The 22,073-nt window shown below is 44.3% G+C and overlaps 1 protein-coding gene across 1 annotated transcript in view; it reads left to right on the forward strand.

Annotated features, from left to right (window-relative positions):
* cacng2a (calcium channel, voltage-dependent, gamma subunit 2a) overlaps positions 1-20,755 on the forward strand; it is a 76,641-nt gene extending 55,886 nt beyond the window's left edge. The window contains exons 3-4 of the mRNA XM_013135879.3: positions 17,668-17,808; positions 19,615-20,755. Of these exons, the coding sequence (XP_012991333.2) occupies positions 17,668-17,808; positions 19,615-20,147 (674 nt within the window). The 3' untranslated portion in view covers positions 20,148-20,755. The remainder of the gene's footprint in view (positions 1-17,667; positions 17,809-19,614) is intronic.
* Positions 20,756-22,073: the final 1,318 nt, after the last annotated feature.

Below are 22,073 nucleotides of genomic sequence, written 5' to 3' on the forward strand. Positions count from 1 at the left end.
AAAAACGCCCAGTTACTCAAGCAACGGTTAATCCAGGAGGTACCGGAATACCAGGATACGTCTCTGGATGCCACAGTGTGACAGATAGACAGGGCATACAGTTTGTTGTTGCTATGTGTCGTGTCAGTAGTGACAGCAGCCTGTGGTTTAAAGGCATGTCTCTGTTCGTGGATCTTAGCCAGAGGTCCTTAGGGGTCAGGAACTGGTGGAACAAGCTACATAGAGAGTGGGGCTGGACTCTGGCCTAATCTGGCTTGGGCCGGATACCCCAGATACACACAATGTACATCGCCCTCTCTGCTGCGTCGGCCAATAAAATCAATGTGTCTGGGGCAGGACACACAGGAGGCTTGCACGTAGGGCGACATGGGTGCGACAGTGGGTGGGACAGTGGTGCTCCGGGGCCCATCATTGGTTGAGGCCCAGCATGGGCTCCAGGGGGGGGGTGGGCGGCCACTCGGTCAACACTGAGCCCAGGGTTGGTCATGCTGGGTTTGCCTAGGGCTAAGACCATGGACCGTGGACCAGAGAGAGGGTCACATCACCTCCAGGCCTGTATCTACCATTGAGGACACCAAGGTTGTCCTCTGTATTTTATCTTGTTTTATTCTTTTTTTTACACCCTGAATAAAAGTGGTAGAGTCATAAAAACAAAAAAAACTAAAGCAAAGATTTTGTCGATTTCAAGATCACCGCCTGGTTGCCCGATGTGGGTTGTGGTGTGAAGTGAAGCCAGACAGGCAGGAGGGGATCTTGTTTCTGTCAAATCTTTGCTTAGCAAAGATGTTTGAGGAGAACAGGCTCTTTTTTGACAGTGAAGCATCATAGACACATTTTGGGAAGAGTGTTCTAACTTTTGTCTGACTACAGATAGATTAGCCAAGTAGGATAGGTAGCTAGAGAAATTGCAATAGGTATTGTGTAACCAGCTCAATGTTACAAATCTCTAGAGATAATCTAAACTCCCTGGTGATACTTTTTTGTACTGCATAAACTTGCTGGCTTGGCTGGCTGGCTGGCTGGCATTTCTTAACATCAAAGTGATGAATTTGGAGCCTGGTTAATTTCCAAGCTACACACACCTTAGCTACAGTTGACAGAAGTGATAATTTGCTACATTTAAGTGCTACATTTACACACTGAGTCTCCATCATGGAAGTTGACTGTCTGCCATTGAATTACAAGGGTAGAATGATATACTTGCCGGGGACTCATGACCTCAGTATTTCTGGAGTCCTAGCTATAGCCTTGATAACCTCCATTTCCCTGGGTAGAGGATGTCGTCAGGATAATGTGTTAATCGGGAGTGACAGCCTTAAAGACAGCCTATTAGAGAGGATTCTGTCTTTCCACTAGGGCACACTGTGTTAAGTATCCAGAGACTGTGGAACAGCAGTGGCCTAGGCAACAAATGTGGAGTCCATCGACGGATATATAAACATGCGCAGGCCAATAAATTAAAAGGCAATCATTTTAGTGGCCTGGTGGAGCGCTAAAATAGCGCATCTTGTTAAGGCTGGAAATATGGAAGCATCTCCACTTCGAACTCAGCGGTAAGAGAATGGATTCCATACACAAAGGGACGATATGAGAAACACAGAGATTACACAACTATTCTGTTTTACTGCATATGGACATATGTTTGCCCCTTCTCACACACACACATACATACACAGTGGTGTAGTGACGTTCAAAGACGGGTTTCTCTGTTATGACCAATGTTAGAATTCTGCTAACAATGGCCTAGCTTGTCATAAGCATCAGAGATATCATCTCTCTCTAGTGCTGTGCATATGCTGTTGTCCCAGGCCCATTTCATTATTTAGCTTCCTCGCCCCTGAGCTATGGGCCACTCATTGCGCGGTTCAGTTAGCACAAACTGATAGGGCGTCCTGGGCCCAGTGCAAGTCAATGGGCTACTAAGCTGTTTGGGTAAACGCAAGGGCTAAAATAAGCTAACACAGACAGCAGTGATTATGTTTGTGTCAATGCTAAGCTAACAGAGTGAGTTTTGATTTTCTTGGTGCTATGCTAACCCCTAGCAGCTCGCTCTGGCACAGTGCTGTCAGGCAGGCCAGCAGACGGGCAAGTCTGGTCTATGGGGACATAAGCAGCGGAGCGGAGGGTAATTACAGTAATTGGAAGGTGGTTTACGGGGGGAGCTTTAAATGAGCAGACCTGTCATGTGAAGGAACTTCAATGTGCCGGGTGGCCCAGATTATTTTCCACCCTGCTCCAGTGACCCATCTGTGTGTGGATGAGTGGATGAGCGGATGAGGCATGTGTAAGTGTACTGTGGGAATGATCTTATGAGGTATGTTTGTGTGTGTGTGTGTGTATGTGTGTGTGTGAAAATGGATATTGCTTTTTGACTGAGAAAAACCTCTGTGTTGGAGAGTATGGAGCGAGTCCACTGAGGGCCTCTGTTAAAACGTACTTAGATTCCCATGTTAGATACATCTCATCTGTGCAGGTCCATGTGCGAACAGTGTACTGGAGTGCACTCCGCTTGCATCGAGTGTAGATCTGTGCGTGCGATTACGCCCGTGTGAACCTGAGTGTGTGCATGTGTGCATTAGGGGGCTGGTGGGCAGGGGGACTCTTGGCTGAGTGTTGAGGAGGTGGAGAAGGCTGGATTAATAAGCGTTTGTAGTATTAAATCAATGCGCTTGGGAGCTAAGGCACCTGATTAGCATGACCCTGTCCTGCACATCAGCACATTGGGGGCTGGGGGAGGCTGATTAAGAGCCAATGCTAATTTCCTCTCACAACGCTGTCAATGAGAGAGGGAGGAGACGAGAGAAGACAGAGAAAGTTCAAAGAGATGCCTTTGTCAAGAGAACTCTTTGCATATTTTTTTTTGTGAGTGTGTGTGTGTATGCGTGCGTTTCTGTTTGTGTGTAACATAATATGTTGGGTCTTTTTATGGTGAAGCCATAAACTGGCGGCGTTCACTGGTAAGTGGTTGAGTGTTCACCTGTGTATTGCATCAATGCTCTGTTCCCTGGTTTGCGAGTCACTGTCAGTCAGTGACAAGCTGTGTGTGGTAGTTTTGGTCCAGCACTATGAAGAGACAAGGGTGAGGTAGAAGTGGCTAGATACTGTAAACACTGTGTTCAGTGCTCAGGCCGAAGTAGCGTTCAGGAGTGCCACTGCCTGCCGCCCGGGCACCAGCCTAAACTGTAGTTGTGCCAATCAATACGGCACACAGCAGCCTCGTGTCTCCGCGGGCAGCCTGGCACGCACACTGGCATTTACATACGGGCCGGTAGGGCAGCTGTAGCTATCAGTCATCACTACACCTCTCCCATTCTAACAGGAGCCGTGACAGGCTGGAACCGTGACACAGCCGTCCCAGGCAGGTCTGCATTTTGTCTGGCCGGGGAGGCGGGGTGGGGGTGGTGTTGTTATGGAGCTCCTAAAGGACATGGTGTTATTACTACTCCAGCCCTCTGACTGCTAAAGGCTGGGCTTGTTTTCCAGACACCTAAAGTGAAAAGAGGGAAAGAAGTGAACCCAGGGGAAGGCGAGATGAAAACACTGCTCCCGAAATGGGTCGCAAGCAATCCATGCGGATAGAAAGGGGGCCTGGCAAGGGTTCGTTGTGACGGTGACCTCGACCCGAATCCAAACTGTGACCTGGCTGCTAATCACAGGGCTCCAGAGCGCATCCCCGATTAGCGCGCTGCCTTTCATGTGCCGCATTGTCAAGAGGGACTTCAGAGACACAAGACTTGCCGAGGTCACCACCGTATCCGGCTATTTGCAAAGAGGTCAAAGCGTTCATTTGGACAGGGTCATCATTCTCAAACCTTAAGTAGGAGATTGACAGCTTTCAGGGGCACGAGAGACCTTACAACCACCTTGCAGGGTTTATACTCCACCTCCCAGGACATTGTGTATAGTCCACCCTCCAGGGTGTAGTCCGTACTCCACCTCTCAGAACAGGGTCTATACTCCACCTCTCAGAACAGGGTCTATACTCCACCTCTCAGAACAGGGTCTATACTCCACCTCTCAGAACAGGGTCTATACTCCACCTCTCAGAACAGGGTCTATACTCCACCTCTCAGAACAGGGTCTATACTCCACCTCTCAGAACAGGGTCTATACTCCACCTCTCAGAACAGGGTCTATACTCCACCTCTCAGAACAGGGTCTATACTCCACCTCTCAGAACAGGGTCTATACTCCACCTCTCAGAACAGGGTCTATACTCCACCTCTCAGAACAGGGTCTATACTCCACCTCCCAACAGCCCAAAGTCCAAAAAATGTCCTCCTCAGATAATGGAATATTACTGTGCCGCAGTAGAGTAACTATCTGCAGAGAGCTCCGTGTGGGCACTCTGTATGAGGGCTGATGCCTTGTTGGCTGCTCCAGTGACTGTACTGTGTTTCATTACACCTGGAACGTGCATTGATAACTCATCAGACATTATGCTCTGAGCCAAGTCTTTCAGCACTGCCGTTTTCTCAGTCCGAACATCAATTGACTCTCGCACTTGAATTGCTGCCCCTTAAAGGTCCCTGTTAGGCACACATTGCAATGACATCAATACGGACAGGAACCTTTGCTTCTTTGTTCTGCACCTAAAAATGGTATCCTGTGTTCAGTTGCAAAAACGGTCTTTCTGTCTACCTGTCCAGTCCTGCAAGTTATCTACCATGTTAAAACAGACCCTCGAGGCAGCAGCCCAAATCCCTAAAAGAACCGTAAAAGAGCCAAGTGAAGATGTGAAACGTCCTATATTTGGCAGCGCTGGGGTCTTTTTCCCTTGTAGGAGGGAGCTCAGAATGAGCAGCACTCACTGCCTTGGGGCATAGTTATCCCTCCGTCTCTCTCCAAGAATTTCCGTCTCCAGCTCTCACTCATGCCCTCCCTGGAACCAAGGAACAGGAGACCTCATAAAACCGCCTGTCTGAATTTCATACATCCACTAAGCGAACACTTGACTGACATATTCAGTATTAGAGTAAAATAACCTGCGTTCTGGCATAAGAAATCTGCACGGACCCCAGCTTTTCTTTGCTTCTGAGGTAGAGTGTGGCTAGCCAAACCCAGGGGCACTTGGCGAAGCAAGCGGCAGCCTGAAACAAGCAAAGGTACACTGCATGCTGGGAGGTTACTGTGAAGGTCAGTGCACTTTGGAGTGCGCTGCTAAGCATGGTGGGTAATACAAAGGGAATGCATAAGCACTCTGGGCTGATTGCTACCGTTCTTGCGGCATGGCTAACTACTCTAGTAGGAACTTCTGTCCCTCCCATTGAAAATATATAGTTGCTTTCTATATTTCCACATTTGGTTTGTGAAGATGACATTTTGTGGAATTGAATGCACATTGAAAGCACCTTCAAAATATTGACAGTACTTGGGTTTCATTTGGGCCTTATCTTTTTAATTATTCAAACCCCTCCGTATGTTAATGATGGGCCACTCGGCACTCACGCTCCGTACTGTCCTGAACGTTTTAAGTCTTGCTGCATCGGAAACATAGTTCTGAGACATGTTCCAAAAAGATTCTGTTGACATGACACCAGGTTTCAAAAATCTTTATCACATGATATTGAACGAAACCTATTTTGTTATGTGTTACAAATGGCTGGCGGTCTCAGGGTTTGAAGCCGTGGTGGCTAAACCAAGAACTTTGAATGCATTGTGGCACTTTAGGCCTTTTCACACTGCATTGTTCTTAGCCCCGGGTTATCTTAGCCCCAGGCTAAGACTGGCTCTCTCTTTACTTAGTCTTTGTTCACACAAGAGTTTGTTAATCCTGGTCTAAGGTTAAACCCTAGGCTAAGGATTCACGCTTGTATTCCTAAGCCCTGTCCTAACAGACAAATATGACACAAGGCTATATTACATTCTATTTATCACAAGCTACAAATGTGATGTTATCTCTGGCATGTGAATAATGTTACAGGTACATTACCGACATGCGATCAGTGTTGATTAAATTAAGGACTTTTTGACATTGGTTGATCAAGTTGCCCACCCTGTCGATTTTAGCTTTGACCAATTTGTTTAAAATACGCAAAGAAAAAGAAAAATGGCAATGTGAAAATATGGACATGAGACAGAGATTGTGAACTTTAGTCTTTCGACATATTTGCTAAATTGACGTCAAAAGCAAGCTGTAACTATCTCGCTAAGAAAAAGCTGGTATACTGAAACAACAAAAATGTGTCCATGAGCATATCCTTATTCAAAATATTAATATAGTAATTAACAATATCAATATTAATAAACTAAAACCTAGATTTGACATTATGACATCCTGATTATAGGTCCACCGGCTTGGTCTGCTTGGTCACAGAGATCTCGTAAAGTCTAGATACGTAAAATATTTATTTGGATGTTTATAGAACATGCAGGCATCCGCAACACCTGGGCGAGGGAACCAAAACTGAAACCATTAATGCAACACGTCGTCTTTTCACAACGTGGGGCCGATTACGACTCGATTCAAGAAGCGCAATAGTCACCTAAAATCGTGATGGACCATAGGTCAATGTAACCCGGCCAGGTTAAACAGAAACTGTACTGCAAAGGAAATGTATGCTTTAAAACAGTGTATGTGGCTTCGATTGCCGTCAAAAATATGGATATTTGAAATATTTGATTATTGTCATTATTTTGGATTGTTCATCCAAAATTCTTAGTTTTCTCAAAGTCCCAAAGAGGTATATTCTAGAAGGCACATAGAGTAATTATTTCAAACCATACATTATTCAGCTCAGTCCCAGTCTGTAGTTAGCATTATTAGCATCGTCCTAATTCATGAATTGGAACGGTTCGTAACACTATCGCAAAGCTGAATTGCAAGCGTAAAACTACTCCAAAACACTTCAAACTATGTTCAGTAATCTGTTGTGGTAGCATGGATTTTTTAAACTGAGCTGACGAAACAGCTGGCGGAATTGGCTGAATTCAAAATGCCACTAGCAAACTATTTCCAATAGCGACCATACACAGTTGCTGTACTTCAGCTGTGATGTCATCGAGGTGATTGTGAACATTAACCTCAACAAGTTATGTGAAGTTTAGTTGCTTCGCCTAGCTTTTTAAAATTGCTGCTAATTTAAATGTATGTATATTATTGCTATATTTTTTGCTTTATATATTCCTTAATTCTTACTATGGAGATGTAATGCGCATTGTCACAATAATTTCATTATGCAGGGATGATGCTGTGTTATTTAGTGCATTGGATAAATGAACTTAGAACATCTGGATTTCCTTTGTTTGCATCAACTTCTGCCTGTTTACCTCTGACCACGCTGTTTGACTGCTCCTGGAGTTGTTTGAAAATAAATTGTACTGCAACCCGTGGAGACAAGACAGATTGTAAGTAATACTTTCAATTGCTATGTTATAATACACAAAGTACACATTGCCTCTGTATTTTCTGGGCAAGGGTTGGGGATTAAAGTGTGCACCATCGCCCCTCTTTAGCTTCTGTTCAAGCTTCTATTCGGTAAATTCATCATTATATTAAGAATTATATTGAGGATTATTTTATTTAGAGGAATACAACATCATCATGTTCTTTGAGGTAAACAACACCACTTGTCTTAGTTTCGAGTGTTTTAGAGTAGTTTTCCGCTTGCAATGCAGATTTGCGATAGCAGTACATACACTTTCCATTCATGGAAATAACACTAATTATTGACTGAGACATAGCTGAATAATGTATTTTTTTTTTTTATGACTACGTGCCTGAAGGACCAATTCAGGGTAACGGGAATATATGTCACCGAAATATTTTTGGACAAAATCTCCCTTTAAGTAGTTGGGTGTGATTAATCTCCAAAATCGCTCTACACCTGTTTAGCGCTTTCTCTCCCTTCCTAAATTTTTTGAATGCTGATTAAATATTACATTTTATCTCTGGCCCTTTCCCATAAACAACTCTAAGCAGATACAGACAAGGCCAGCAGGCAGCCTTTCTCATAGTCATCCACACCAAGCATTTATTTCACACCGTATTGTCCACCAGGTTGGCAGGTCACGTGTCAATGCGTGCACAGTCAAGATTTGACTCTACTGGTTGACTTGGTGCTACAAAAGAGCGCCTTGGACTGCTGATGCAAAATCAATGTAATTCCTTGGTCTACTTCTTTCTTCAGCCTATTTCAAAATAAATGTCATTCATCAGTCATTTTCTTTCTTCCGCCTTTTTCTGAAACACACTTCTAGAGCCAATTTGTAAAATTGTAAAATATGCTCAAAAAATAAAGCATTAGTGCTTTGTTTGCTTTATTTTAATTGACAGATTTCCTTATTGCTACCTGTTGGTTATTTTGTTATCTAGCCTACTTTTCCACACGGACAACCATTAGAAATACTGTTCAATGTAAATTTGTTGCGTGTCCAATTTCCTAGTCCAATCCAGGTGGAATATGACACCTGGGTGTCAGTTGCCTATTCAATGATGCGCTCCAACTTAACTCTGGACCTCGAAGTCAGTTCCACTTTAGGTTTTTAATTTCAACCCTCGAAACAGGAACTGATTCAGACCAGGGACAACAGGTGGGTACAGTTAGTGATGAGGTAGAATAGAAAACCTGCAGGTTTCCGGACCTTGAAGGGTAAGAGTTGAATAGCATCATGCACAAATATTGGTTCACATCTACATAGACAATGGGGTTCAAATCAAACCAAGTAGTTCATCTCCCTGTGATAGTCCAGTATACATTTACAAAGGGTGGCAATACTGTTTAAAATACCTGATTGAGGTTGGTACATTATTTTGCTAACTTATTCTACTAGGTTAGCATATGTGACCTATGGTATTGAACCCAGGGTTTTAGCAAACATTCACTAAGCCAGAGAGTTCTGCCTCAGGGCCAGCTGCTTCTCAGTCCACTAAGTAATTATTAAATCCATGGCTAATAGCAAACTATATTTAACTAGTCATTTGATAACAAATACGGAAATCGAATATACTGTATGGCCATATATGGCCATATACATTAAAAGAAGTAACATAATGAATACATGAACTACTTTGATGAAAAGATCGTCACCATTAGAAAACAAATAACTGAATCCCTAAATAGTTATGGTCCTAAAAATCTCGGTTGTCCGGAAAATTTCCGGAGCCTCCCTGATCAGGTGTCAATGGGGACACTTGAGTTTTTTGATACCGTATCGCTCGACACATTTACAAAATTTGTAATGAGTTCTAAACCCACAAACTCTCAGCTAGACCCGATTCCTACAAAATTACTTAAGGAGTTATTTCCTGTGCTAGGTCAGCCAATGCTGAACATAATAAATTGCTCCCTTTCCTCCGGATGCGTACCAAACTCACTAAAAATTGCGGAAATTAAGCCTCTTCTAAAAAAATCTAATCTAGATCCCGACATATTAAACAATTATAGGCCAATATCGAACCTCCCGTTCCTCTCAAAAATCTTAGAAAAATGTGTTTCCCAACAACTGAATGCCTTCCTAAAGACAAAAAACATTTATGAAATATTCCAGTCTGGTTTTAGATCCCATCATAGTACTGAGACTGCACTCGTGAAGGTAACAAATGACCTTCTAATGGCCTCAGACAAAGGTTCCGCATCCGTCCTGTTGCTTCTTGATCTTAGTGCTGCTTTTGACACTATTGATCACTCCCTTCTCTTAGAGAGACTGGAAACCAATATTGGGCTACGTGGACATGTTCTAGCCTGGTTTAAATCTTATTTATCTGAAAGATATCAGTTCGTTAGTGTGGATGGCATATCCTCTGACAAGTCAAAGGTATGCTTTGGAGTTCCTCAAGGCTCGGTTCTGGGCCCATTACTTTTCTCACTATACATGCTCCCTCTGGGCGATGTAATCCGAAATCACAATATTAACTTTCACTGTTATGCTGATGACACACAGTTATATATTTCAATGAAGCATGGAGAAGCCCCTAAATTAGCTATTTTGGAAGCATGCGTTTCAGATATTAGGAAGTGGATGACAGAGAATTTCTTGCTCTTAAACTCAAATAAAACAGAAATGCTCCTTTTAGGACCCAAAAAACAAATAGCGTTGTTAGCAGATCTCACTGTGAACCTCGACGGCTGCATGGTCGTATCCCAAAAAACTGTAAAAAACCTTGGCGTTACCCTTGACCCTGACCTCTCCTTTGAAGAACATATAAAATATGTCTCAAGAGTTGCTTATTTTCATCTTCGAAACATCGCAAAAATTAGAAACTTCCTATCAAAAACTGATGCAGAAAAATTAATCCATGCTTTCGTTACTTCTAGATTAGATTACTGCAATGCTCTTATCTCTGGTTATCCAGACAAATTAATAAATAAACTTCAATTAGTGCTGCACACAGCTGCTAGAATCCTAACTAGAACAAAAAAATTTGAACACATTACTCCTGTCCTGGCATGCTTACATTGGCTGCCTGTTAGGGTTAGGGCTGATTTTAAGGTTTTACTCTTAACCTATAAATCAATACATGGACTTGCTCCTACTTACCTTGCTGAAATGATCCAGCCATATATACCTACACGTAACCTTAGATCGCAAGACGCAGGCCTTTTAATTGTACCTAGAATTTCTAAACAAACAATTGGCGGCAGGGCCTTTTCTCATAGAGCTCCACTCCTGTGGAATGATCTGCCAATTAAGGTTAGAAATGCAAACTCAGTGCAAACTTTCAAGTGTCTACTAAAAACTCATCTCTACAGCACGGTTTATAATTAGGTGTAGCCTGGCCCGGGGGCGTGAAGGTGACCAGTAGGCTTGATACTGTCCACCCTTGCTGTCTTGCCAGGTGGGCTCTCGTCGCCACTGGGATGCCCTCCCTCCAATGCCCTTCGGGGGAAGAGTCACTGGCTTGTTGTTGATTCTCTATTGCGCACTTGTGCAGTTGGGCTGTACGCTACTAGCAATACTCGGCCCTCATTCAGGGGGGTTGCGGTTGGTGGGTGTCCCTTTGGTTGATGCCTGGCAATGTGGTTGGATTGATTTCCTGCCTGTTGGGCCCTGTCCGGGGCCTCCCCCGGGTAGGGCCACAGTGTCACCGGACCCCCCCGTCTCAGTTTCCAAGGTGTTACGCTGCTATATTATTGTGCTGGGGGACATGAGGGATGTACTACTAACTTTCTCAGTTTCCTCCAATTTTAAATTTTAGAAGGAGATGAGGTCCTGGTCCACACCTGCGGATTACCTGGTTTGGGGGGACCGTTGCTGTTCCTGTCCTTGTCCACCTGGTCATACTTCTGACCTAGTCTAAAATCAAATATACTCTGGATTTAGCCAAGAGAAATTTATTTATTATTCCAATTGGACTCTTAATATCTCACCCGGCACAGCCAGAAGAGGACTGGTCACCCCTCTGAGCCTGGGTCCTCTCTAGGTTTCTTCCTAAAATTCGACCTTCTTAGGGAGTTTTTCCTAGCCACTGAAATTCAACACTACTGTTGTTTGCTCCTTGGGGTTTAAGGCCGGGTGTCTCTGTAAAGCACTTTGTGACAACTGCTGTTGTAAAAAGCGCTTTATAAATAAATTTTGATTGATTGATTGATTGATAATTTAAAATCCATGATCATATATGTTAATAACATATTTCAATCTATATTGCTTATATGTATATTTTGACATATATGTACAAATGTGTTGATAAAACCAAATACAGCTCTGGAAAAAATGAAGAGACCGCTGCACCTTTTTCTTTCCTTTCCAAAAAAGTTGAAAAGGAAAGTTTTGAGTGAGGAACAGAAGTGTTCAATTTGTAGTGGTCTCTTAATTTTAACCCTTCTGTTCCTCACTCAAAACCTTCCTTTTCGATTTTTTTGGAAAGGAAAGAAAAATGTGCAGTGGTCTCTTAATTTTTTCCGTAGCTGTATATGTTTACATATATGCTCATATTAGACATATAAGTTACATACATATTGATATAATAATTGTATGAATCCTTTTCGTATTGCATTGTAAAATGCTTTTGCAACAGTGTCGAAAATTGCAACATTCATGCCAATAAAGCCCATTGAACTGAGTATTTATTGCCATATGTTACTTTTCCATATGGGAAACAAGGATATTTGTTTTTCAACAAGGCCATAATTATAGCTGAACTAAATACAGAACCTTTATTATTCAACCCAGCAACCCCTCAGCTGGCCCCTCTCTCTCTCTACCTCTACCTCTCTATACCTCTCTCTCTACCTCTACCTCTCTATACCTCTCTCTCTCTCTACCTTTACCTCTACCTCTCTATACCTCTCTCTCTCTCTCTACCTCTACCTCTACCTCTCTATACCTCTCTCTCTCTCTCTACCTCTACCTCTACATCTCTATACCTCTCTCTCTCTCTCTCTACCTCTACCTCTACCTCTCTATACCTCTCTCTCTCTCTATACCTCTACCTCTACCTCTCTATACCTCTCTCTCTCTCTGTACCTCTACCTCTACCTCTCTATACCTCTCTCTCTCTCTCTCTACCTCTACCTCTCTATACCTCTCTCTGTCTCTACCTCTACCTTTCTATACCTCTCTCTCTCTACCTCTACCTCTCTATACCTTTCTCTCTACCTCTACCTCTACCTCTCTATACCTCTCTCTGTCTCTACCTCTACCTCTACCTTTCTATACCTCTCTCTCTCTACCTCTGAACCTCTCTCTGTCTCTCTACCTCTCTTTGTCTCTCTGTCTCAATCTCTCTCTCTTTGTCTCTCTCTCTTTGTCTCTCTCTCTTTGTCTCTCTTTGTCTCTTTGTCTCTCTCTGTCTCTGTCTCTCTTTGTCTCTCTTTGTCTCTTTGTCTCTTTGTCTCTCTCTGTCTCTCTTTGTCTCTTTGTCTCTCTCTCTTTGTCTCTCTTTGTCTCTTTGTCTCTCTCTCTCTGTCTCTCTCTTTATTCCTCTTTCTCTCTTGCTCTCTCCTCCACATTGGCGTCCCCTTGAGAGCTGAGGTATTAAACATTCACTGTCAACAATCAATACAATTTGGCTGGCCTTTTATCTCTCTTTTGTCTGTGTAAATTAAACTGATGGATGAGAAAGAGCCCCTTTGCCCTCTCCCAGGTTATGTAGTGTGACTGGCCATGTCAATATCCCCAGGGTTAACGTGAGCTAGGGGGGGTGTGTGTGGGGGGGGGGGGGGTCTAGGAATAGGTGGAATCAGGAAGCTGCAGGGTCAACTTCCAGGACAACTTAATATTTAATTAGCCCACCACCTAAACCCCACTATTCCATGTGGAAGAGGAGAAAGAGAGGAGGAGAGCGATTTAACGAGTTACCTCACAAATAGAAGAGACCAGGGAAATACAAGACGCGTGATGCTTGGAGGACGACGGAGAGAGAGGGGGCAGACAGAAAGACAGATGAGAGAAATGGAGGACAGAGGATGAGGAAATTAAAACAGTGTTAATCATGTTGTGTGGCGTCCTGTCTCCATGCCTTTGTTGGGGAGGTGTGCAGGGCCTGGTGTTAGTCATACAGACACATTCTATTCCTTATTTAACCAGGTACTGTAAGTCAGTTGACAACAAATCCTCATTTTCAGTGTGGCTAAATGCATACAAATGGAAGACAGGGCACAGAAGCAAAAAAAAAGTATGTACAAAATAAAAAAGGTAAACACTGACATAAACATCAAATGTCATTATACAACAAAATACATCACAATAGGTTTGACGAATTGACGAAAGCAGGTGTTAAGGAGCTGAGACAGAGGGAGGATTTATCTAAAATGGGCCAGTGAATATGTTTGTACCAATGATGGGATTGGTTGAGGTTCTGTAGAAATCAAAGATCTAAGATAAAGCACTGTACTGGTACAAAAACAATGGCACAAAACATTGAACATGTACTGCTAGTGACAGTGCATAACCCCATAACCACATGTACTGCCAATGGCAGTGCATAACTCCATAACCACATGTACTGCCAGTGACAGTGCATAACTCCATAACCACATGTACTGCCAGTGACAGTACATTACTCCATAACCACATGTACTGCCAATGACAGTACATAACTCCATAACCACATGTACTGCCAATGACAGTACATAACTCCATAACCACATGTACTGCCAGTGACAGTACATAACTCCATAACCACATGTACTGCCAGTGACAGTACATAACTCCATAACCACATGTACTGCCAGTGACAGTGCATAACTCCATAACCACATGTACTGCCAGTGACAGTGCATAACTCCATAACCACATGTACTGCCAGTGACAGTGCATAACTTCATAACCACATGTACTGCCAGTGACAGTACATTACTCCATAACCACATGTACTGCCAGTGACAGTACATTACTCCATAACCACATGTACTGCCAGTGACAGTACATTACTCCATAACCACATGTACTGCCAGTGTCAGTGCATAACTCCATAACCACATGCAGGATCAGTGCAGTGTTAATCCATCCTGAGGGGCCGCCAAAGACTCCTACTGTGACCCCTGTACCAGGCCCAGGGGAGGCGGGAGATTGATGGTGGGCCGGACAGCCAAGTCCTCCTTCCTCCGCAGCTGTCGGCCCGCTGCCTTCTCCCAGAGTTCCCGTGTGATGTGGCGCGTTACGCCTTGAGGGGGACAGGAGCGGAGGGGGGTGGCGGCAGGCGGGCAGATGGGCCGCCAGGAGCGGAGGGTCCCCGCAGGTTCAGCGTGCTGCCACCGGCCCCGGCGACAGCGTCAGCACTTTGGGGAGAAGAAGGAGAAAGTGCTGAGGAGGCAGCTGCGCTCAGGGATGAGGTGAAGTGGGGAGATTTTAACCAACCTGATGAAAGTTTAAGTGTGCATGTTAAACAGGAGCTAGAGAGAAAAGAGGAGCAGAGGGAGGTCAGGGGGAGAAGTGAAGCGTAATGATGAAGGGGAAAGGGACAAGATGGCGCAGCGGCTGATAGGTGCCGATTTACAGGCCCTTTTTTTTCTCACCGTTTCATATGGAAAGAACTCAATCAGGACAGTGATCGCTCACTATAGATCTGGATTAAAACTATTAATCTGATGAAGCCACGGCCCTCAGTGTACTGTTAACTTCAGTCCAGGACTTCAGCCAGGAAATCAGAAAAGGAAGAGGATGAAAAGACGTGAGGGTATTAATATATTTTAAATTGTTGCCGATATCCCAGCATTAAAGCAATGCTGGTACAAAGGCCACACACACCAGCCAGTAAACTGGAAAAGGAGACCACCTGCTTAACACAATGGTTCCTGTGCCACAGAACGCCAAGGCCATCATCCAGCAGCACTTAAACCTGCACTTCCACACCGCCCCAACCGGTCCACAGATGACTCACCCCACCGCTCTCTACTACGGCCTCTCCCACCTGGACCACAAGGCCTGTGTTAGAATGCTGTTCCCCTTAACACCTGCTCAGCTCATGAGAAAGCTCAAGATCCTGAGACTGAACACTTCCTCCGGCAACAGGAGCCGGGACCTCCCGACGGGCCGCCCCCCCCCCCCCCTGGCGGTGAGGGTTGGCAAAAACACATCACCCACACTGAGCACCAACACCGGGACTCCTCAGTCTACCCACACCCACGTGTCCGTGCGCAACTCCCAACACCGTCATCACGTTTCGTTGGCGACACGTTTATGGCAGGCCTGATCACAGAAAACGACTACCCACGGAGAGGTCAGGGACCCAGCCATGTGGTACCAGGACAACAAACTGTCCTTTGAATTCGGCAAGACTAAGGAGCGGATGTGTACTACAGGAAAGGGAGAACGCCCCGGAGGGGAGATGAACGTGGTCCCCAGGAGGCTGACGAGATTTGACATCAGCCTGGAAGGTTCTACAGCTGCAGTGTTGAGAGGATCTTCACTGGATGGAATTGCATTGATTTGATTGATGCACGTGGGGAACGAAAGCCGGCCTGTGTGGGCCAATCCAACAGACCAGCTTCTGTAGCTCAAATTGCTGCAAAAGTTAATGCTGGTACTGATAGAAAGGTGCCAGAACACACAGTGCATTGCAGGTTGTTGCGTATGGGGCTGAAAGTGCCTACAATTGTGAGCATCAGAACTGGACCACGGAGCAATGGAAGAAGGTGGCCTGGTCTGATGAATCACATTTTCTTTTACATCACTTGGATGGCCGGGTGTGTGTAAGTCACTTACCTGGAGAACACATGGCACCAGGATGCACTATGGGAAGTGGAGGCAGTGTGATGCTTTGGGAAATGTTCTGCTGGGAAACCTTGGGTTTGCCATTCATGTGGATGTTACTTTGACACGTACCACCAACCTGAACATTGTTGCAGATCATGTGCACCCTTTCATGGCAACGGTATTCCCTGATGGCATTGGCCTCTTTCAGTAGGATAATGCACCCCGCCACAAAGCAAAAATGGTTCAGGAATGGTTTGAGGACAACAAGGAGTTCAGGGTGTTGACTTTGAATTCCCCAGATCTCAATCACAAGTCTGATCCATGGAGGCCCCACCTCACAACATACAGGACTTAAAGGATCTGCTTGCTGCTAATGTCTTGGTGCCACATACCATGCACACCTTCAGAGGTCTAGTGGAGTTTTGGCAGCAAAAGTCGGACCTACACATTAGGGTCATAATGTTATGGCTGATCAGTGCATGTGTGACAGTGGAAGTGTTGCATTTTGCTCATATCAATATCCACAGAGGATGCTATGTAGTTACATTTGTCTTGATTTGAAGAAGGAAGGAAGGATCGGCAAGATGACTGGAGTATTGGTGCTTATAAAAGAGTTCCTAACCATGCCCACAAAAGGGATCACCTGTAAACCCTGATGGGGCCCTTGGCTATACCTGATTTGGAGAAATATAAATATATTATACTGTATATTATGATATGTGTTTGTCCCTGTCATTTAACCTAGAACCCTGTTATCATTATGTTATCTTGTAGATATTGATTCAGCAGTTACACGAGATAGCTTTATTCTGTAGACTAAAGACAGTTATTTCATCATATTATTGAGCGGAAATAATGTATTTAATTGCTTTTAAACTACAGTTTAAATACCCTAAGATTTGGTTTTTTTTCCTGTTTACATTTTAATAAAGGTTTTTCCGTTGTTTTTCCTTTGGATATAAAGCTGGGGAAAGTAGGTTGCCTTTTGAAAAGGGGTGGTGACATTCTATACCCACTGTGTCTTTGCAACTTAAAATGTACTGCCGGTTTATTAAAATGATGGTAATCATAAAATAAAACCTGCTTTCCTTTTGTAGCCTCAAATAGTCACTTTTGTACACTTTAACTTTAGCACTGTCTTGTAGCTAAAGATATGGGCTTAGTTTGAGATGCATCGCCCTACAGTGCCCTGTAACACACAGGCCAGGCCCAAGAGCTCTGAGAGAGATACTGTTGTTTGCGCTACATGAAACTGCATAATATAATCCTCCAATGCTGTATGTACTGCCGGCGCTGTGCGTAGTCAGATGGCGTGGTTACATAAGGCTTTATAACAGAGGCTCACTGAGGGGACACACTGGGGTGTGGATGGAGACGTTCACAGTGCTGACGAAGTGTTGATGATGATGTGGCTCGCAGTGAGACAGAGCAGCTGCTGTTATGGACCCGGGCTTCTCCCGCCATCTCCTCTCTCTTCGCGTCTTTCCTCTTCCGTGGATCTTTTTGTCCTTGCGCTCTTTTTTCTCCTTCAATCTCGTCACTGTCTTTCTGCTGACTGTTTGCCCCTCTCGTCCCTTTGATGGTTCCCAGGTGCGGTGAGAGCCTCCAGCATCTTCCCCATCCTCAGCGTCATTCTCCTCTTCATGGGAGGCCTGTGCATAGCCGCCAGTGAGTTCTACAAGTCACGCCACAACATCATCCTCAGCGCCGGGATCTTCTTTGTGTCTGCAGGTGAGTCCCGGGAGGAAGGAAGGTATCTAGGACAGGTCGGAGGATGAAAGAGGCAGTATGGGAGATATTAAACAGTGTTAGGATGGGCTTACTTGAGGGAGAGTAGATTCGAGTGGTATGGGGTACTCAGTGGTGTCGTTAGGCCTGGGTGTCCAGGGCTATAGGCCCGGCTCTTTTATGAATAGCCCCGGATCTCAAACGGACCAAAAACAAAATATATATGTATAAAAAAATAACAGCCCCTGATCTATTCATCTATAATTCCTATCGCGCATTATGACAATGTAGACGTGTAGGCTGCTAGCATGAACGTCGACATTTTCCTCATGGCTAAGCCTTGAATGTATTGTGATCCCAGCAACGCCTCTGGAGGTACTGTATAACAAGGTACTGTATACTCAAATGAAAACGGTTTTAGTTGTTTGTTTTTGTCAGTAACGTCCAGTATCTTGGTACCCGGAGAGGAACCCAGCTAAGATGCCCTAGAACTCCCTCTCTGCTGCTGGTCATCTTCAGCTCAGGAGGATTTAGGGGTCTGTGCTGACCCCTCACAGCAGCCACAAGGAACACGTAACATTCTTCTTTCTTCATGCACTTCTTTTCTTCTCATGCGGTTGTTAGGCTAAGAGCTACCCACTGGGATTCAACTCTAAAAATATGGCGTCCCTGACATACTTTTCAATGATCTATCCTCCCAGCCCCACGGTCACACACTTCCCAGTCTGAGTGACTAAACGTAAAAAGAAAAGCAGAAGATGTGCAGTAGATGAGTAGTCCTGTATGTTTATCACCATCATCAGTTATGACCACTGTATGAATCAGAGGTATAATCAAGTTATGTGCTGACCCGTCTACAGGCTCTGATTCCATACTCTTTGACACTGAGGACAAAAGCTGTAACTCCGGGTTGTAATCAGATATATTTTAACAGTTAAATCTACGAGAGGTACAATATGTATGTACTTCATCCTTTCGATCAATCAGTGTCATTTTTATCTCAAAATGTCTTGCTAATGGCACTTTCGCTGTGACAGATTCATTCAAAGAAAAGCTTCATGGAGGACAGATACATGGAGGCCTACAGCTCTTTTATCATCACATTCCACCCAGAAGGTTTAGTTTTATCATATCTTGACTATTGACCAGTTAAACAGTCTGGTGTAAAAAAGAAAGAAAGAACCTAGAAAAGCTGCAGCTGGACCAGAACAAAGCAGCACGTCTGGCCTTTAAATACACACGGAGGATTAATCAACCACAGGCAAATCAATCTCTCCTGGCTCTTAGCAGAAGAAAGATTGACTGCGTTACTCCTGGTCCTCGCGAGAGGCGTGGACGTGTTCAAAGGGCCCAACTGTCTGTTTAATCAGCTAACATACAGCTCAGACTGCATACACATCCCGTAAGACATGCCACCTGGGGTCTCTTCAAAAGGCTGGGTAAAGGACTGCAGCATTCAGTGCGGTGACCCCACGGAACTCTGTTCCACCTCAGCTAAATCACATCACAGCACGGACTATGAAGACACTGTACACTGTTAATGAATGTCGTCCTCGGCTGTCCGCAATGCCAACACGATAATGTGTGTGTAATGTATGTAACTGTATGCAATGTCTTCTTGTCTGGAATGTATTTTCCATTCTGCCGGACCTCAGTCAGACTGGCAGTTGTCATTCTATCAGTTTATGAAAATCCCCACAGAAGTAAAACTGTAAATGTGGAATGTTTACATAAGGTCCGTTCCCTCTCCTGTTTAGTCATTGTTTTCTCATCTCTCCCCTCCAACTCCCCGACCCTCCACTCTCTCAGGGTTGAGCAACATCATCGGAATCATCGTGTACATATCTGCCAACGCGGGGGACCCCTCTAAAAGTGATTCCAAGAAGAATAGCTACTCCTACGGCTGGTCGTTCTACTTCGGCGCCCTGTCCTTCATCATGGCCGAGATGGTGGGTGTCCTGGCTGTCCACATGTTCATTGACCGCCATCGGCAGCTCCGAGCCGGGGCCAGGGCTGCCGACTACTTCCAGGCCTCGGCCATAACGCGCATACCGTCCTACCGCTATCGCTACCGGCGGCGTTCGCGCTCCTCCTCCCGCTCCACAGACCCCTCGCACTCCCGCGATGCCTCGCCCGTGGGCCTAAAGGGATTCAGCGCGCTCCCCTCCACGGAGATCTCCATGTACACATTGCCCCGGGACACGCTGAAGCCCGGGGGCACGCCCACCGCCACCTACAACTCGGAGAGAGACCACAACTTCCTGCAGGTCCACAACTGCATCCAGAAGGAGAAAGACTCGGCCAACACCAACACAGCCAACCGCCGAACCACACCCGTATGAGGGAGCCCTCCAGAGCAGAGCCCGAGGGAGGGGAGACAGGGAGGACCCCCCTGCCCTAGGTGTCCAATATACCGTAGGCCAGGATGAGTTTCTGTGTTTATAGGGATTGATGATTTTTTTATTTCATTCAACTGCATGACCTTTCCCATCTACCATTGCTGAGAGAGTCCAAACGGGTTTATAGAGTTCCGTTAGAGTGAATGGTAGTACTGGGAGAATGAGGCAGAGTGTCCTGAGAGACTGAGTAATTTTTATGGGGGGGTTAGGGTGGGGCACTAGAGGGAAGGGCTATGATTTAAACTCGTGATTTCGTAAGCGTTTGGTATTGACAGTTTGGTTCCACCGTTGGGGTGGTGCAACCAGCTACAGTACCTTCCCACCACACCGCCCGTCATATGCCTCTTTGATTGGTTGTTATTCTTATTCATTTATTTATTTTCTGCATTAAAACTGTGAATTGTTGCAGCTTGGGATTCAGTAAGAATTAGCCCAATCTGTGAACTTTAAACAAAGGTACTATATATGTGTATTAATTGTATTAATACATTATTACATTAATAATCAAGAGGTACAGACTTTACTGAAGCAAAAAAAAAAAAAAACAACAACAACAAGTTAACTAAACCAAGTGCTGTTGGTAACATGAGAAAAGACTCTTTTAGGATCTGCTGGAAGGATGATATAGAGCCAGAGAGTATGTCCCGTGGGGAATTCAGAGTGCAGAGCTGCTGAAACAGGACAAAAGACAGACGCAGATAGTCAACAGTAGAAAAATATCTATTATTTTAATAGAACCTTCTCGCCTTTTTCTGAGTCCCTGTTCGCTTTCTTTTTGGGGCGGGTCGTCATGGGAGCATTGAACCCCTCATTAGAAACCAACGACAACAACAGTGGGGTTATAGTTAACAGGAAAAAGAGACTCCTAACACGACTTCTCAAAGGAAAAGGAAGGAGGAAAGGGGGAAGAAAAGAAGAGGACGCCAAACTCAAAAATAACAACTTGCGTAAAAGGCAAGCAACAAGTAAAATATGACATAGTACAAGAGAAGCTAAGTGACTCACAATTTCAGAAATTAAATGCATGCTATAAAATTACAGCAAATCTGCTCAAGAGAAACTTAAGTTTTAAAGGATAATTATAATTATAAGGGGAACAAAGCGATGACACTAACTATTAATGTTTCATGTGTATTCTTTTTCTGTTATGTATTTTTTTATTTACTTAATTTTATCTTATGCTTTTGTGGAACAACCCATATGATCTACATTGAACAAAAACTGCTTTTTTAATGGTTTGGTTTATTTATTTATATAAATATATGTATTTCATTTTTCAAATTCACACAGCCTTAGTCATTTCTTTGTTTCTTTTAATTTTCAATGTTGTTCAAATTGAAAATGAAATCTTTAAAGGTGCCAAAACCGAATGATCCTTTACTTGGATGCATCAAGTCCCAATGAATAAAATGCCAACCCTAGGGGGAACAAATCAGCCTGTTTCTCTGTCTCTAACCAACTGAATCTAACCCTTCACTCTGTCTCTAAACTACTGAATCTAACCCTTCACTCTGTCTCTAACCTGCTGAATCTAACCCTTCACTCTGTCTCTAACCTGCTGAATCTAACCCTTCACTCTGTCTCTCAACTATTGAATATAACCCTTCACTCGGTCTCTAACCAACTGAATCTAACCCTTCACTCTGTCTCTAAACTACTGAATCTAACCCTTCACTCTGTCTCTAACCTGCTGAATCTAACCCTTCACTCTGTCTCTAACCTGCTGAATCTAACCCTTCACTCTGTCTCTAACCTATTGAATATAACCCTTCACTCTGTCTCTAACCTACTGAATATAACCTTTCACTCTGTCTCTTACCTACTGAACACAAACCTTCACTCTGTCTCTAACCTACTGAACACAAAGCG

The sequence above is a fragment of the Esox lucius genome, chromosome 11 (genome assembly GCF_011004845.1).
Source record: "Esox lucius isolate fEsoLuc1 chromosome 11, fEsoLuc1.pri, whole genome shotgun sequence".
Classification (NCBI taxonomy): Eukaryota; Metazoa; Chordata; class Actinopteri; order Esociformes; family Esocidae; genus Esox; species Esox lucius.